The sequence below is a fragment of the Psammomys obesus genome, unplaced genomic scaffold (genome assembly GCF_907164565.1).
Source record: "Psammomys obesus unplaced genomic scaffold, mPsaObe1.curated_primary_1811, whole genome shotgun sequence".
In the NCBI taxonomy this organism is placed as follows: Eukaryota; Metazoa; Chordata; class Mammalia; order Rodentia; family Muridae; genus Psammomys; species Psammomys obesus.
In genome coordinates this window covers 13,066,459-13,085,890 of record NW_026596039.1, presented here as the reverse complement: position 1 = coordinate 13,085,890, position 19,432 = coordinate 13,066,459, and the positions used below count along the sequence as shown (strand labels likewise).

The 19,432-nt window shown below is 43.0% G+C and overlaps 1 protein-coding gene across 1 annotated transcript in view; it reads left to right on the top strand.

The window, feature by feature from the left end:
• Positions 1-19,432, top strand: part of Pou2af2 (POU class 2 homeobox associating factor 2) — a 44,278-nt gene that overhangs the window by 8,551 nt on the left and 16,295 nt on the right. The window contains exon 3 of the mRNA XM_055622064.1: positions 7,674-7,783. Coding sequence (XP_055478039.1) covers positions 7,674-7,783 — 110 coding nt within the window. The remainder of the gene's footprint in view (positions 1-7,673; positions 7,784-19,432) is intronic.

The following is a 19,432-nucleotide window of genomic DNA, read 5'->3' as shown; positions in this document are numbered from 1 at the left end:
TAGATAGATAGATAGATAGATAGATAGATAGATAGATAGATAGATAGATAGACAGACAGATAGATAGAGGATGGATGGATAGATAAAAAGATGTACCTAGATATCTCAACAACTTGTAGTAGTCAGTACACACACACACACACACACACACACACGTATACATGTGCATTATTGAATAACTACCAGGAACCAGGTGCTTGAAATTGCTGGTTATCCTTTTTCTCTGGGCTCCCTCTTTCTTTTCACCTCTCTGTTGCTTCCACACTAATCCAATACTACTCTTCTGTCTCTCTAGGCCATTCCCACAGTGGTCCTTCTGTGGACCCTTTCTTGCTCTAAGCATGAGTGTATTAAATATCCTCTTTCCTCCCGTTGCAAATTCTTCTATGGAGAGCATTATTTTCACAGCTTTAACTATAATAGCTTTAAAGGTTCACAGCGCCAACCCAGATCTAAATTCTTGCTTTATCTAAAGGATACGTTACTTTTATTTGATTATATCCCCACAACCTCAGAGTCAGCATGTCCTTTCCCTATCCAAATCTTCATAGTTTGCTATTTGGTTTGTTTTTGTACATGAGTGTGTTTGTGTGTGTGTGTGTGTGTGTGTGTGTGTGTGTGTACACATGTGTATCTCTTTGAGTGGTCTCTTAAATCTGTCTTTTCTTGTTGTTTCTGCTGCTTCATGAGAGTTTCCATTTTATGACTTCCCACCCCCTCTGTATTCTCATCTAAAACCTGTTCCAGGATCTGCTCTCAGATTAATCCTTCAAATGTTTTGTTGTTGTTGTTGTTGTTTTCATATCTTCCAAACTTTGACAAAGGTCACAATTCCCTGCTGAATATTTTAGTGCATAATGCTTTAGTCAATTTCTAAATGCATAGAGGACAGTTGTCCAATTACCTTACCTCATCTAGTAACGTTATAGCCACCTTAATTTGCTTAAGTACACTCTATGATGTTTCCACAAGGATGAAATTGCCTAACAACTCATTTTCACAGCATGTTGCCATCAGTAAACATGACAATACTTATTTTAACGTATTTAAAATTTTTAATCACATCTATGTATGTGCCTGCATGGTGGGAGGGAGAATGACACGGTGCTGCATTCATATGAAGGTCAGAGGACAACTTGTGGCAGTCAGCCCTCTCCTATCATACAGGACCTGGAGATGGAGCTCGGGTTTTCAGGTTTGGCGGCAGCACCTTTATGCACTGAGCCATCACCCCAGCCCAGTAATATAAATGCCTATAGACATTTATTTGATTATTTCAACACTTCCATCGCTGTTAACAGCAACAATGAAAATAATCTTTCAACAGATATTTACCTACAAGCCTGATGTGTGCCAGTCACTGGCATGTGGGTTACAAGTGACATCCTTACCCTCATGGGTTTCTCTTCCTACAAGGAGCAGAAAACAAATAACAAACTTCTAAACAAGAAACTGTAAGGGACTTTGTAGAGTGACAGATCCTAAACAGAAATAAAAGTCCAGGAGAAGAGGAATCTGGAATGCTTTCATTGAGATGGCCTTACACTGAGAGTCTGAGGAAGACAGGGTTTTCTGCAACAGGGTAAAAGGGTAAAGGACAGAAGCCCTAACTTTCCAGCTCAAAGGCAGCAATCTCCTTAGGCAAAAAGCACTCTTGGCCCATTTCAGAGCTAGAGTACCTAGAGGAGAGTCAGGAAATGAGATCAGAGGAGCCAGAGAACATAGTCATCTGAGACTAGGGGAATGAAGAAGTGCTGTAGGACTCTGAGCACAGAAGTGACACAGCTGGATATATTTTTTTTTCCTAAAGACTGCCACCACCACCACCAGGCACCACCCCTCTGACTGCTCTGAGGATGTAGGGATAGACTAGGGCAGCGGCAAGATGAAAGATGGAAACAGAAAACCCATTAGGACCATGGTTCTCAAACTTCTTAATACTGGGACCCTTTAATACAGTTTCCCATGTGTGATGACCCTCCAAACCATAAAATTATTTTTACTGCTGCTTCATAGCTGTAATTTTGCTGCTGTTATAAATTGTAATATAAACGTCTATATTTTTCTGAATGGTCTTACAGGACCTCTGTGAGCAGGTCATTTAACCCCATAAGGGGTCACCCTTCACAGGGTGAGAATCACTGTATTAGAAGGATACTAGAATTATCTTTATGAGAGGACAGTATTTTCTTTGGAGATGAAGAAAGTAAAACGTTCCAGATCTCTTCTGTGGGTAGCATTCCCATGTATAGCTAAACTACAGTTCGTGAAGACCTGGAGAATGGAGAGCCGAGAGTGGCTGCTGAGCTTTGTGAGTGAAGGGCTAGGAGGATGGTATCGCCATCCACTAAGACAAGGAAGCTTTCTGAGAAATAGGAGGGAAAAGATGGTTTCTATTTGGACACGAGCAGGTTGAGATGCCTGCTGAAGATGCACACGGAGATAGCTACACAAGTCTAAAACATAAGTCAGAGCCCAGGGTTACTGTTTGAGATGCATCTACATACTGATCCATTTAAACGCAACAACTAAGACTGCTTGCTATTGCAAGATGAGAATCGGAGCTTGAATCTGCAGCACCCCCATAAAAAGCCGGAAATGGCCCTACATGCGAGCATGGTAACTCCACCACTGTAAGGGGCAGAGACAGGAAGATTGCTGGGTCTTGCCAGCTGCCAGGGAGTTCCAGGTTCAATGAGAGATCCTGTTTCAAAGGAATAAGGGGGTGACAGAAAAGAAGACCAGACATCACTTTCTGGATTCTGCACATACATCCACACACACATGCACTATACACACAAGCCACTTAATTAATTAAAAAGTAAAACCACACCAGTGTTTTACCCCTTCCACACAAGCATGACTCTTTCCTGCCTCTTCACTTTTGCCTACTCACATCTGCTAGCCACGAAGTCTTTCTCCTCTTAACCTATGAACATTCTTCCAAGTACAAAGTCAGCCTCATGCCCGACACAAACCTTTGCTTAGACATCTGACATGGAAACGTCTCACTGAGCTCCCTAAAATGCGATTCTGCTATGTGCTTGAAACCTGTATAACATCCGCGGTGGCATAAGATCCCATACTCCACACTAACATGAGGCCAATAGGTACACACACCCGTTTGATAACAAACCTCAAAAGTCTTGTGAACTTTATTCATCTGTTAATTATCCTGTGATTATTTTTTCAACTATTTACAAAAGGCAGGTTTGTCATAGGCTTTTCGGCATGCACATAAAACATAAGTTGCTAGTTCAGATTCAAATAATCAATTTAAAAGTCCTTCAGAGAAAAGCAATGTCAAGACTGTCTGCCAACACATGGGGGATGCAGCCTGGACCTCTCCTCCTGTCTGAGTCTGTGCCTTCTGTCATCCATGGTGTCCTTTCATTGCCCAGCATGACTGGCAAGGTTAGAGGGGCGTGTCCAACACAAACACATCCCACCACACACAGGAACACCAGAAAGTCTTCCGGTGTGTCTAGTCAAGATGCTGGTGGTTCTGTGGAAATCAGAATCACCAAGAGAGCCAGGCCACATCCCTAGGGTTTCTGACTCGGAACTCTAGAGTAGGGCCTGGGACTCTGCATCCTGACAAGCTCCTAGTTGCTGATGCCGAAGCTCCAGAAATTGCATGGTGAGAACCATGTCACAGGATGGATATTCTCAACTTGATTTCTCCACCTGGCTTTGACGCCTGCTTTGATCCAACCCTTAAGATCCTGACTAAACTCTCCTTTGAAGTTACTCTTCATGTACAGTGCAACGGCCTTCATCACTCCTCTCTCAAGTGACCCTTCTTTATTCCCTTCTCAGAGGTTGAGAACTAACATGTGCTTTTATCCCAACTTATCACCGACCTCTTTCAAAAACCCTGACTCTTTTCTTTTCACTCAATTATTCTTCATTCTTTGCTTCCCCTAAGCACACACATAGACAGGGAAAGCCAAGCAATAGTCCCCTTGATGCAGAACTTCTCTGGGATCATCCTCCCATCTCTTGCTACTCTTTCTCTTCAAACTTCAAGAACAATTGGGTCCCCCACCACCTCCATCCCTCTCCTGACATCTTCATTTGACTTCTAGGTGTCCCATATTTCCAGAGTCTCTTTTGGGAAGGTCCACACCAACCACTGAACTGAAAGCAATGGATGCTCTTCTGTCCTGTCAGTGTCATTCCATTACATCAGTTTTATTTCTTTCTTTAAATGTCTTCCCCTAAGTTCTTGATGCCATGGTCCCCTGTTTCTTACTGGTTCTTCTCCTGCTGATCTTCTCCATCTTCTTTATAAAGTTCTCTCTTCCTCCCCATCACATGGGAATTCAGCCTTGCTTCTGTGGTTAAACCTCTAGTCCAGAACCCCCTGTCCTGTACGTCAGGACATAGTGACACACAGTGGAGTTTTATTCAGACATGAACCAAAATGAAATGATGTTAATTGCAGTAAAATGCATACAAATGGAGATCATCCTATTAAGGAGAGCAATTTGGGATCAGGAAGACAAATACTGCATATTTCTATCATTTGTGTATATCTACATATATGAGCTCAATTTTATATATGGTGTGAAAAATAGCTTCAGGACTGAAGGAAAGGGAATTGCCAGGGGAGGGATGGAAGAAAAAGGGAGGGTGTGAGGAGAAGGTGGCCAAAGTACATAATACATAAACTTTGCTGTGAAACTTATTAATATGTAAAATGAATACATGCCAATAATTACACACACACGCGTCAGTAACATAGGGGTTTCAATATAATTGTCTCAGCTCTTTAGCGTACTCTGACCTGTTTCTCCCAGCTTGCCAGATGTAGATTATGTGTGATTACCTATGTGTGTCATCATGTGATCCTGACAAACATTCCCTCAAGGGGTCACTTCCTCTTTCCTGGTTCATCATCAATATCATGATGGCTCTAAAACTTATGTCCTAGAGCAATGGTGGAAACATGGGAATTTCCTTTCAGTCTTCCTCTCTGTACCCTCTTACACTGAAATAATTTTGACATCTGCTCCTGGCCCTCCTACCTGCCCTATGACCTCTTGTCTCACTTACTCTAGAATTCTCCAAACTGATCTTCCTATGGCTTTGTGGTCTCAAATCTACCCTCTAGGCTGTGGCCTGACTAGCCTATCTAAAATGCAAATTGAAGCATACCTGCCCTTGCTTAAGAGCCTTCAATGGCTTATTGCTGACAGGATGAAGTCCTAGCTCCTTCCGTGTACCAAAAACATCATGGTTGAATGCTATTCATTTCCCCACCCTCCCTTCTGGCCACTTCCTGTCTCAGTCCTCATTCTCTTCTTGCTCCTAGACCTTTGTCTACCGTGGCCTCCACACCTGGAATGTTCTTGTCCCTTGACCTCCTCCTGCCTTTCCCAGTTCCAACACCATGTCCCCACATGGAAGTAATATGGCCTGTGTTTCTCTAAATATTCGAGATAGATTTCTATTCTTACACTTAGCACATCTTCTTTGTAATTACTTTAAGATATTTTCCTCTCCACTAAACAGTGTGCTCTCTTGTACTCTTTTGACACATAGGAAATACCGGATAAATAACTAACCAATAAGTATAGCTTAAGGCTTTTCCAAAAACAAACAAATTAAGACACAACCTATTCCAGATCAAATATCATGCTTTATTCTAGACAGTGATTTGAAAGAAGTATCTTAATCCTCCTAAATAAAAAAGATGTAGACCAAATCTTACCAAAACCAGACAAGAAGGGACCACTGAAATAATCTTACTTTTTGAAACCATGTTGTGAGTGGTTTCATTTGAGTTAGGTGACTCATTCTCTTGAATCCAACTTTTTGTTGTTGTTGTTGTTTTTGTTTTGTTTGCTTTCCCACTCTATCCGTATATGGAGGTTTTTATGAAACTAAGTGGTTTCAAACTAACTTAGTATTTTCAGATATATAGGTTATTTCTTCTTATAAATCCCTGAAGACAACTAAGAAGAAATTACAATCATTTCACAAATGAAGAAAATGGGGCTGAGGTTCTTTTTTTTTTTTCCATGCCGGTGACTAATGTATGGCCATGCAGCTCCTGGTGCTCAATCAGCAAACTCCTCTACTCATTGTCTTGCCTGTGACTATGATCTTTCACTTTCCCTCCCTCTCTCTCCCTCTCTCTCTCCCCCCACTCCTCTCTTTCACTGGCTCTTGCTCTCACACTCTCTTGCTCTTCATTCCATTCTTTATGTACCACAAATTCACTTGTGTGTCAGATACACCCTAAACTCTTACCAAATTCAAGCAGATTAGAGTTTGGCAATGTTCCTCAGACATGTATACAAGAGAGTACGCTCTGTCATACTCAGAGACACTCAGTCTGTCCCCTCTGAATTTGCTTGCAAGCCAGCTGCACTTGAGTCAAAGTGGAGCAGAGCCATCCAACCTACCACAGCAGTCTCAAGCTTAAAAATATTTAAAACTATGTCTAGTTCAACCGCTGATTTTGTACTTGAATGCCTTCAGGGTGGTCCAAGCAGAAGATTCTCCAGTAGTTCTTTGACCATCTTGGCTCACAGAGCTCACACTTGCTCAAGACAAGAGTGAGCAATTTCAGAACCTTGGGAGGAAGTTTCTCTATAAACCCATCCATCTGTCGTTTCTTCTTGGTGAAATTTCTTTCCTAGTTGTTAGTGCTACAAACTGACCTGAGTCTAAACTGCATCTATATTGCTATTAGTTGAGACTTTGGCAAATCACTTAGCTCAGTTTGCTCATCTACAAAATGGACCGAGTTAAATAATGCATGAAGATTGACTGGCATTTTAGTATCGCCAACAACAGTACGCATTAAGTACTCAAAACTATGTTAGCTGAACCAATAACTTTTTTATCCTTGGTCTGGTTTTTTTTCGAGTGTGTGTTTGTGTGGGGGGGTACATTTGTGGGTGGGGGTCAGAAATCACCAGGGGATATCTTCCTCAATCACTCTCCACATATTTTTCTGAAGCAGGGTCTCTCACTGAACCTGGACCTCATTGACTCAGCTAGACCATCAAAGGATATTCCTGTCTCTGCTTCTGGTTGCAGAGACCACAGGTGCACGCCTCCGTACCTGGCTTTTTATACAGTGCTGGTAGTCCAAACTCAGGTCACATACTTGCACAGCAAGTTCTTTACCTACTGAGCTATTGCCCAGCCTACATTGGACCTAGATTTTAGCAGTAATTCCTCATATCCAACCACCAGATTTTCAAAGATGAAATGCATTTAGTGTAGTCAACAGCATGTGTGACCTTCTTTAAACAACATATTTAGTCTTCTGCGGCATGCCCCATACTTGTATGCCGGGATAGGAGTGCAGTCTCACAGTAACCTGGGTCATGCATGCTTTACTTCTTCCTGGGTAGAAGTTAAGTAGGCATACTTCCGAGTTCATCCAGTCCTTGATCTTGTGACCAAAGCGTAAACTGTAAATCTTGCTGGAGTGAACCATGACAAAGCAGAGCTGGAAACCCTTGGCAGAGGAGTGTCTCCTCCACCTACATGGAGTTTGGAGGGCCTTTCAGAAAATAGGACTCCTCTGAAGGTGCTTTAAACTCAAAGTTCCTCCCATTCTAATGAGAAAACAGCATCGTGACCCTCGGCCTTCGGCAGGTTGACCTAACAGCTCCGTCTATACCTGGTTGTGATTCTTCCGTTTGTTTAAGTCCCAGGAGATTACAGCAAACGTGTGTACCAGGGCGTGAGAGTGAAGCACACAGTCAAAGATCTCCTGGCAGAGAAGCGATCCAGGCAGACGAGCAACTCCAGACTCAATGTAAGTCCTGATTTAATTCCATCTGAAGTCCTGTGTGCTTAGCTCTGCTAAAGTTAGCTCTCTCCTCCCCTCCTTTACCTACACATTATTATCCAATATCCTGGCTCTGATTTTTCTCAAGAGAGAGACCTTCCTTTACCTGGGACATGCTTCATAAATACTTTAATTTTTTTTAATTTCTCCCAGCATGGACAATCTTTCCCTGTTGAAGACACCCATGTGATAGTCTCTGGGGACCTGTTTAGTGACATCAAGATTTTTGCTTGATTTTTTTTTCTCAACATTCTTCCCATTGTCCTTCTTATCCCTTTTAATAATGGTTTTGTTTGCTTGTTTGTTTCACTTTTGGAATAGTGTGTGCATCTCTATCTGCCATTGGTCATATGACCTGGGAAATAGAATGGGTTACTCCCTCATGCCATGTAAATAACAGTCCACAAATGCTAGCCCTCTCCTTTCTAAGGTGCCTGGTGTGATGGAAAGGTCACAAGTAGAGAGGAGACTTTGATCTGCCAGGGACCATCTGTGTCTGTAACCTCAGAAAAGTCTCTGGAGCCAACAAAAAAAAAAAAAAAACAAGGCAACCAAAATGGCCTTCAGGATTTCTCATAACAAAAAAATGTCTAACTGTCCTTCACTTCAAGGCATGTTTGTTAGCTACCAGCAATGCTCCCAGAGCTCTGTGATCTCTCTGGCTGACTGTTTCAGTTAGTGATAGCAGAAACAGGATGTGTCTGGACTTTTCCACACACCCGCCCCCAGTCACCAGCTGAGAAAGGCTCAGAGCTTGAGGATATAATGCTGACCTTTCACAAGCATAGTATTGTATAGCTGACAGATGTTATTCAGGTAAATCCCCTCTGAAATGTCAGTAGGTTTGGTCATCTGTCAATCACACCTGTTAACTAATATAATAGCCTGAATGCTGAGCATGCAGATGAGCAGGAATAAGTGGAGAGACCACATCCAGCATGGAGTGCTGGGCACACAGGGAAGTCCTTCTTCCAGAATACCTGCTGACATTGTTGCCACTACCTTCAACACAGCTCCAATAGCAAACTCCTACAACGTAAGCAACCGGCTTCCGAATCAACGTCTGCATCCAAGAACATCTTGTAATGCACATCCCCACTGCCGTCTTCTTCAGACAGTCTCTTTCCTTCTAGCTCAACCACCAGAGCTTTGCTTATACAGAGAAACTGGAACTGATGGGTTCCTTGCCTGATCCCCATTCGGTATTTGTCAGAGTCTTTTCTCAGAAACACCTGGAGGGTGTGATAAAAAATATCATTACCAGACTGAGAGGGAAATCAGAGAGAGTGGGATGGGGAGGTTCCTGAATCTACTTGAAGTGAACAGCTTCAATGTGCAAACAACAAAGATAGCTCAGCATCAAACAGGAGCACAGCTGAATTTTTTGAAACCTGATTTAAGAAGTGCCAGGAAAACATCAAATTAGGTAGAAAAGAGGCACAGTAAGGCAAGGAATGGACTTTGTGTCTGTACAGTGCGAGGAGAGAATTCACACTTCTTGGTATCATCATGTCTACATACAAACAAGGCAGAGGAGCAGATGTCTGAAAAAGGAGGGTAAAGTAAAAAGGAAGAGGAGGCAGACTATATCTAAAAGCCGTGCAATGTTTTTAAAAACAAAAGGACTTCATGCCCAGGACCTATAAAATATCAAGTTATATATTTTTTGTCTTTTTCTCTCTAATTTTTTAAGTTTTCTTTCTTTCTTCCTTCTTTTCTTCCTTCCTTCCTTTCTTCCTTCCTTTCTTTTTTCCTTTTCTTTTTTTCAAGACAGGGTTTCTCTGTGTAGTCTTGTCTGTCCTGGACTCACTTGGTAGACCAGGCTACAAGGATCTGCCTGCCTCTGCCTCCCTGCTTGCTGGGACTACCACTACTAGCCACCACACCTGGCTAAGTTTGATTACCTCCCCGTGGTGGAGTGGCCTTACCAGGCCACAGAGGAAGAGGATCCAGGCAGTCCTGATGAGACTTGATAGGCTGGGGTCAGGTGGTAGCAAAGCAGAGGAGGGCTCCCCCTTTCTGTGGACTAGGGAAGGGGAATGGGGAAGAGGGAGGAAGGATGGGACTGGGAGGAGATGAAGGAGGGAGCTACAATAGGGATATAAAATGAATAAATTATAAAATGTAAATTAAAAATTAAGAAAAAAGAAATAATATGATAGGACTAGTAAGTCATATTAGTTAAATATCAATATTTTACTAAATCTTTGAGCCTTTCATACACTCTATTTTGATCATATTCACCCTTTTTTTTCTTTTTTTTTTCTTTTTTTTTATATTCACCCTTATTCCTTCCTCTAACTCTTCCCAGCTATATCACCCACCCCCCAACTTCACATCCTCTTTTTTTTCTCCCTATAGTCCACTGAGTCCAGTTTGTGCTGCCATAATATACCCATTTGTGTGGGTCCATCCACAAGGGCATGGTCAACCTATCAGGGCCACACTCTTAAAGGACACTGACTCTCCCTCCCCAAGAAGCCAACAACTGTCCGTAGCCCTCCTGTTAGATGTGGGCCTTGGGGACCCCTTCCCTCCCATGCTGGAACATCAGCTGGCTTGACCTTGTCCAGTCCATGAGGGCAAACATGGCTGCTGTGCGTTGTGAATGTAGCAATCCCGCCAGGCCCAGAGGACATGCTTTGCTCTGAGCCTCCTTTGCCTGCGGCTCTCACAGTCTTTCCACCCCCTCTTCTGCAATGGTCTCCGAGCCTTTGGGAGAGAGGTGTGTTATACATGTCCCGTTCATGTCTGAACACTCCCCACACATTTGTTCTCTGCACTTTGACCAGCTGTAACCACTATCCATTGCACAAAGAAACATCTTCGATGTGGTCTACAAGATGTACTAATTGAAAGCACATTATTCAGTTTCAGATTAAACTGCAGGTTCCTGGGCTTGTCTCATTTATGAGGACTGGGGCCAGGAAATGATCAGTTTGACACTTTCCACAGCTTCCTTGAATTATTCTCCTGAAATTGCTGTTTCCTATAAAGAACAAGTGTCCTAGCCTTGCAACCCGTAGTGGCTTCTTATCTCTTATCTAGCTAAGCCATTTCTGTTGGCCTAGAAATATTGAGAAACTGGGGACCAGATATGTGCAGCACACACACAGCCCAGTAAACACCAAAAAGAAGAAAAATACTTACACATTACAAAGTATATATTCATCTAGCCAAACACCAAACTTTAAACACTCATGACCAGACAGTATAGACATGAAAATAGCTGTAATGGAGGGAGAGAGGGTGAGTCAGGATTTCTCTGTGTATCCTTGGCTGTCCTGGACTCACTTTGTAGACCAGGCTGGCCTCAAACTCACAGAGATCCACCTATCTCTGCTTCCTAGGTTCTGGAAATAAAGGCATGCTCCACCACACCTGTCTATTGCTGTAATTTTAATGTGAGGATAGACCGAGGGTTATTTTCTGTGCATTATCTCATTTTATGGGCACACTATCCTCTGAGATTTGCATCTACAGATGACTATGCTGGAAACAAGAAGGAGATTGGTACACCGCAGGGGTGGCTTAGAGGACCTGAGCTGGGTTCTCAGCACCAAGTCAGGTGGCTCATAACTACCTGTGACATCAGCTCTAGGGATTTGGCACCCTCTTTTGGTCTGCATAGACACCTTCACACACATATACATATTTATATAAAAAAGTGACTCTCTCCAGTCTGTACAATTTGCAAGTAGTAGATTTGCTGAGTCTTAATTTCATATTTACAAAGAAAGCTCAGAGCGGACTTAAGCACATTTGAAACATGAAAACAAGAAGGGAGGAAGAATGAGAGAGAGAGAATGGATAAGCATTAGATAGAAAAACTAGATAGAAAAGAACTAGTGGCCTCCAGCCGTAGCATTGACAAGGCCATCCTAGGTGGCTAGGTGGTCCACGTGTGCCCTAACTCCATGCTCTCACTGTATCATTTCAGTGCTAGAATCTTCTTTCTCACTTTAGTGATGTTTAAGCTTCAGTGACTCGAGCGTAACATCTGGTGTGAGTTATTTAGACTTTGAGCACCTCTACGAAATGACTTTACTGTCTACTGACTATTTAAGAATATCAAAAAAGCTGCTAGAAAAATATTACCATCAGTCACCACCTGCTCTTAGGACCTGTTTCTAGCCTGCTGAAAATGTAACCCAATGAGCAGAAACCGTGGAGCATCCTGCTGCTGCTCACTCACAGGGCTCCGATTCCATTTCAGAAGGAGTGCTGAGATCACCTGTTTTTCTTAGTACTGTAAGTGAGGAAACAGCGAGTTTCTGCTTTCAGGCAGGTTTATAATAAGGAAACTACTCATGAGACCTGCTTAAATTTTTCAGCTGACAACACGACTAAGAACCAATGACAAATGTTCCCAGCCAAAAACTGAGCTCCCAAAGATCCCATGTCAACCATCTGGGACCCGTTGGGAGATGATTGAGGCATTTACCTGGGTGGGCATTTAACGCAGTCAGATGTATCTTCTCTGGGACCTGTACCTGGGACAATCTCGCCAAGGGCTGGGCTTGGGGTGTCTGGTCTTGAAAACCAGGAGAGGGAATTCATTCGGGTGATCTCAAACCCTGCTTATGGTGGCAGGTTATAGTTGTCCTAGGAAACTATAGTGCATGTATTATGAAATTAGATCCCCTCGACCAGCTTCCAGAAGTAGCTATTAGATGCCCATGGCACCTCCTGATTCCTCGTGACCAGTTTCTAAGGTAACACAAGCTGTGCTTTTCTATCCTTACAAAAAATATTTTCTTCAAGAACAACGTCCATGTTCTTTATTGTGCAGTATAGCTTTTGTAAAATCTTATAAAAACAAAAATCTGATATCCAGCAAGATTTTAACCAAATCACTTCCATCATTCTATCTGTCGTACCGTGGTTTGACAAATGCTGTTGTTTTTTGTTTGTTTGTTTGTTTGTTTGTTTGTTTTTAAACTGTGAGTTTTCTTTATATTTTTTTTCAGGTCTTATTTTGTTTTGTTTTTGTTTTGTCCCTGTCATTCTTCACTGCTTCCCTGGATTTCTGCCAGGGTAAATAAATAGATACCGTTAACCAACACCTGGTACCAAAAATATATAATTAGATTTCTAACAGATGAAAAGGTTTTTTGTTTGTTTGTTTGTTTGTTTGTTTTGCAACTGCACAATCTCGATTGAATTCATAAAAGCTAAGGATCACATCACAAAATTCAATAAATCCTATTACCTACAGAACAAAAAGAAAAAGCGATAAACTTAATTGCCACAATTTTTTGGGTTCTGATTTGAAATTCAGTCAATGATTCACAGACTATTTAGCTCACTAATCAAGTTTCTCTTAAGAAACCATAAAAATTCTTCTAGGCTCACTGAATGTACAGCAGCTGGCAAGAGGGGAGAATGAAAAGTTGTTTGGAATTTCAATTGTGTGGGAGGGTAGAGGAGTACTTGTAATATGAGGGAGACTCAGAAGGGCCTGGAGCCAGGGTCTGGTGGTTAATCTCGCCCACGGATTAGAGGATATGGTGATAGCTTTCTGGGCACGCCCACAGAAATACTGCAGTCAGTAACAATAGCCAAGCAGATGTGAAGGTTGGAGTTAATATTTTACATAAACATGAGGAAAAATAAATAGAAATATCTGGCTCCACTTTTGAAAGCCTTTAACTGAAGGAAATGCCAAGAGCTATTCCATGTAGGAAATTTTTGGATTATGCTGCCTTGAATTATGCATAAAATAAATGTAAAACAAAGCTTACTTTCACGTGATGTGATCCTTTCATACCAACCCCAAGTGTTTGCTCTCAAATATTCTTTATTACACCTCTGTGCTCTTTCTACCCAATCCTAACTCCTACTTCAATTTGCTGCTTAGCACTCTGTCGAGGACATTCGGGAAATGGCCATATCTTCAGCTGCAGTTCTTGGCTAATAATTTCTCCCAGTCCCTTTTTGGGTGAAAACACTGTGAGTAGTGGAACAAAGCCTGGCGGTGGGTCAAATGTGAAAGAACTCCTGAACAGCAGGTAAATGGGTGCCATGGAGTGTGTTTATGGCCTGCAGTCATTGAGAGTGTTTGCTCAAAGTGGGGGGTGTGAACAACGCACAGGACAGGACAGGTGTCCACTGGCTAGCTCGGCTCTGGGGATTACCTTTGCTTTGGGGCTACAGTGGGAGGTTTGATTGTTTATTTATATTTTACTGTCCTGAAACTTTGGAAATTTTTTGAGACATCTCTTCTACCCCCAGAGAAACATTGCTGCTGCCTGAGCCTCTTCTAGGGCTCCCCCCCCCCCCCCCCCGCGCTGTGGCCCCGTAAAGTGGTTTGGGTTAATCCCATTCTCCTTCCTCAACCATGGTGTCCTTGTCAGCAGTTAGGCTTGAACCACCCCTCTAAGACTCCTCTCAGCTCAGCATCCGTTTTTATTTGAGCTTGTTTGCCTCTGTGTGCGGGTATGCTATACATATTTGGATGTATGCACATATGGGCATGGCTATGCATGCACATGAGCATACGTGTGTGTGTGCAGGGCCAGAGGACAACCTCAAATGTGATTTAAGAGCTCTTTCAGACTGTTCCTGACTAGGTGGGAACTCAGCAATTGTGCAAGGCTGACTGCCCAGGGCGCCTCTGGTAACAACTGTCTTCACTGCCCTGACTGTGGGATTACAAACTCCCATCACTGTGCCCAGTTTATTTCACTTTTTACAGTTTATTCATTATATATCCATATTGAAGCCCCCTCCCTCAACACTTGCCAGTCCCACCTATCCTCCCTCTTTCCCCTATCCACTTCCCCTAGTCCACTGAAAGGGGGAGTTCTCCTCCTCTGCCATCTGCCCATAGCTTATCAGATCTCATCAGCACTGCCTGGATCCTCTTCCTCTGTGGCCTGGCAAGGCCGCATCACCGGGGGAGGTGATCAAAGAGCAGGCAACAGGGCAAGTGATCAAAGAGCCCCAACAGGGGATTGAAGCAGATGCTGAGACTTGAGACTCACAGCCAAACTTTGGTCAGAGTGCAGGGAGTCTTTATGGAAGAAGGGGATGATAGAAAGACACAGAGGGGACAGGAGCCCCACAAGACCAACAAAGCTAAAATATCTGAGCTCAGGGGTTCCTGCAGAGACTGTTACACCAACCAAGGACCATGCATGGAGAGGACCTAGACCCCCTGCTCAGATGTAGCTGATTGGCAGCTCAGTCTCCATGTGGGTTTCCTAGTAAGGGGATCAGGGACTGCCTCTGTGCCCAGTTTCTAAAATGAGGACTGGAGAATTAGACTCAAGTGGCAGCAACAGCAGCCACAGACAGTGACATGAGTGAAATTAGGTAATGTCTGTAGGGCACCCGGTACGTCACAGGATACATCCCAAGTGCTGATTTCATCCTGGTTTCAGGGCAAGTACTTTACCAATTAAGCCATTTCCCAAGTGCAGTATTCATTTCTAGATAAGTTGTATGTTATGTATTTGAGATTTACAACATGATGCTATGAGATACCATGTAGACAGCGACCTGGTTACCAGAGTGAAGCATCTTAAAATATGTACATAGCTGGACAGAGACACACACATATCACTGTATGTAGTTACTCTGCTGGGACAAGAACCATTATAAGGTATTTCCATGACAAAGGTCCACAACAGTACAATTTTATGAACTTCATCCTCCGTATCCAGCATCAGACCTTTTGACCAGTTCTGCATATTTCCGCCTTTGAATGACAGCTCAGTATTTCATTTTTAAGACTGAAACCTTGAAAGTTTATCCTTTTCCTTCAACCTCTTTATTTTGGTTACTAATTTTCATATGCTCTCATCGCACAATTTAGCCTTTAGGAGTAGATCTGTGGAGGCTGGGGAGATGGCTAAGTGGCTCAGTGGATAAAGAACTATATTTGAGGAAGACAGTTAAAAATAGCAAGATGACTTTGTTCTGAGTGACAGAAGAGTGACTGTGAGCCTCCATGGACACTGTGTCGGTTCAGCCTGAGAAACGCATGGGCAGGGTGGGAAGAGAGTACCATGTAACCTGAGCTAGAGTTTGAAGGGAGATACTCAGGTGACCAGTGAGCAGTAGAGGCCAACAGGACACACGGAGGGGACAAAGGTCAAGGGAAAGGAGAGTTCCACCTGTCAGTCTGCCGCATGAAACAGGTGAACCAGAGCAGAGGCTGAGAGAGAAGGACAGCCTTTCTAAACTCATGTCTAGCTCTGCCAGCACAGCCTCTCAGATACCCCCTTGGATCCCAGAGACAGAATTTTCTGCTTTAATATTTACTGCACTGTACTGCAACTGTTTGCTGCCCTAAATCTTCCGCAGTGGACTAATAACCTTCTGCTATTTTCTGCCTTCTGGATGAATGGCAGTGTGACAGCGTGGCCAGGAGCATGCTTTCAGAATTAAGGACTCAGGCTCAGAGTCCATCAATGGAGATGGACCTGGTTTCTAAGTCTTGGTTTCATCCCTGAAATGGGGGCAGCAACAGCAGACAGTGACATGAGTGAAATGAGGTTATATCTGTAGGGCACCTGGTACATCACAGGATACATCCCAAGTGCTGAGCCTGTGCTGCCTTTTATGGGTTTTATAACAGTTGTCACGTGGCACCTGTTGATAAGCACCAGAGAGAATAAGTGACAACCTCAGATGGACACACACTAATGTATGGGGTGTTCTGAGTGCAGGCCTGGGGGTCAGTTCTTCCCACCCTTGTGGTTACCATTTCTAATGGAAACATGTCAAACCACCAACTTTGTAGGTCAGAAAAAATTACTTACTTTGAATTAATGAAATGGCAAAATGGCAAAAGTGAAGGCCAGCAATCTTAAATTCCACTGAGCCTGATTCCAATGCTCAATGGCTCTTTTAATTTGTTTCTTCTATTCAGATGCACACTTCTATCTTTCAGCCATGCTCTCTTCCTCCTTTCTCTCCATAGATGCCTCCACTGACCCTTCCCAGCCTCTGGTAACCACTCCGGGAGATGAAAGTATAAAGGTCCCAGATTTAATACAGAACACATAGGATCTGACTTTCTATTCATGACCTATTTTATTTAACATAATGGTGTCCAGTTCCATGTGGGTTGCCGTGAATTACAGGGCTTCCTCCTTTTCGTAGCTGAATAATATCCCACTATATATGAGCACCCCATCTCCAGCCACCTGGGGGTAGCTCAGGTCACTCCTTGTCTTAGAAGCAGCTAGTTTCACTGGACACTAAACCAGGGTCACCTTCTTCCCTTCTGTGGGTCAAGATAGGTGAAAATCTAACCTCACAACCACAGATGAGATGTTCCAACTGCCTCACTCTGCAATCCTAAAGAATGCTATGAGAGCTCAGCAGCCTCCAAAGGAAATTAGATGGGGAAATGAAGAATGGGGATAGAAAGCTATAGAGCTTACATTTGGACCCAGATTTATAAGACTCCAAAGTTTTTCTTTCACTTGGTGTGTGGCTACCATTTTTTTTTAAAAGACAGGGTCTAGTGTAGCTCAGGCTAGCCCCAAACTCACTATGTAGCTGAAGATGACTCTGAAGTTGTGCTATCTCTGCCTCCACCTCTGGAGTTTTGAGCTCACAGGTATGCATCACCACATCTTGTTTTTGAGGTTCTAGCATCAAACCCATAGTGGGTTTTTTGGGGGGGCATGCTAGAGTAGAATTCAACCAATTGAGCTATGTCCTCAACTATATTGACTATAATGCCCTCTTAAACTGTATACATCCCTAACAAAGTGGGACAAGTTTGGAGTCACCACTATTTTTCAGGTCTTCACACCAGTCTTCAGGTTTCGTATGTAATGATGGGTCCCAATCATGTCTTATGCACCCCACTATTCACATGTGATCCCCATAGCTATCACTGCAACAGGTATGTAGACTGTCCAGGGAATGTCCCCCCAAGACCAAGACTTTCTTTTCCTACGATTCCAATATATTTTCAAAGAAACTAGACCGCCAAAAGTTTTCATTTCCTTCAACAATTTTCTCTAGTTCAGTTCCAGAATCTACTGCTAACATATTCATTACACCTCTCTTCTTTAGACCACTAGAGGGCAGGGGTCTCTCCACAGTCCCTCCCAGAGTACAAGACCTCCTGACCCAGAATCCTCTCATGTCACACATGGACAATGAAGAAGTCTCCTTTCTCTTAAACACCCCCAGAGCTCACACACCCCTTTCTCCCTCTCTCTAACTGTCTCTTCTTACAGGCTTACCTGCTACCTCTGATTTGAGGGGCTGATATGGCTCCTACTTTCTCAAGTAGACAAAGGAACATATGAGCTTCATTCCCAGGCTCAACTCCCACTTGCAGGAAGATTACTGAACATATTGTCCTTGGAGACCATCCCTTGATGTTATCCTACTCTCATGGTGTCCAGAATTCTCCCACAGTCACATACATGAAAGTGCATTACTTATATTTTGATGTTTTATTAGCATATGTTAATTAATTATACATGAGTTTCATTGTGACATTTCTATACACATATATATTTTGATCATATTCACCCTATTTTTCTCTCATCTCCCTTTCCCTCCCATTGATTTCCTTCCTCTTCCCAACTAGTCCCCCTTTGACTTCCATGCTTTTTCTTTTTTGAATGACCCAATGAGTTTCATTAGTGTTTCTATAGGTAGGTGTGTGGGTGAGGAGTTGTTTGCAGGCACTTGGGCACCTTTTCAGTGGTGAGACTACAAAGACAATGTCTCTTTGTCTCACCTACTAAACTATTGATTGCATACATTCGTTGCCCTCGGGGAGGGGGAGGGACCATGTGGGCTCTGTCTTCCTCTGTTCTAGGATGCTTGTAGACTTGTGTGGACCTTGTGTTGATCTTGTATGGGTAATCACATCTGATGTTCTGAGTTCAAGAGTGCAGCAGCCATGCCATGCCCGAAAGCCAGCATTAGCAACTACAGAACTAGAGAAAGAGGAAGAAGACATCCTTATACTGCACCTTCTTATAAAGATAGAGAAAGAGATTGGACGATGGCGACCACCAATGTACTCATTTCCTGGGATCCTATGCGAAAGGCAAATGGAGTCCTTTCCTATTATGGGACTCTAATTTTAATCAAAATACACTCACAGCTGCTAAACTTTGGCAGTTTCTATACTGCTCTAACTCTGACCCCATTTTGATGATTTTGCTGAACAGCAGTGGTAGACTGGAAGGAGCAGTGCAAAGCGGAAGTTCAGAAGCCGATTGCCCACCTTTTAGCCGGGTAGAGTTGGTCACATCAATTCACAGCCACGGCCTAAGAACACAGCAAGGTACAGATGCTGTGTGAAAGCAGGGGTTGTAAAGTTTTGGACAAAGTGACCCAAGCTCTGAAAGGCATATGAGTAGAAAAAGGTGTGTGGCATGGCTGTTTGACAGCACACCCCCGGTTTGCTCTGACTTCCTAAAATTAACCATTACAATTATTTTTCACCTCTGCAACTCTCATAAATGGAACTAACCCTACAATAGTTTTGGCTTCAGTAAGATTATATTGTTTGCCTGGGCACAATAAACTGTCATTAAATGGCTAATGGGTGTTTGCTATTTCGCTACTTTTTGAAGGTTTTATGTTTTCTTATATTTTCATTTTTCCTCTCTGATCATTTTTTTCTTA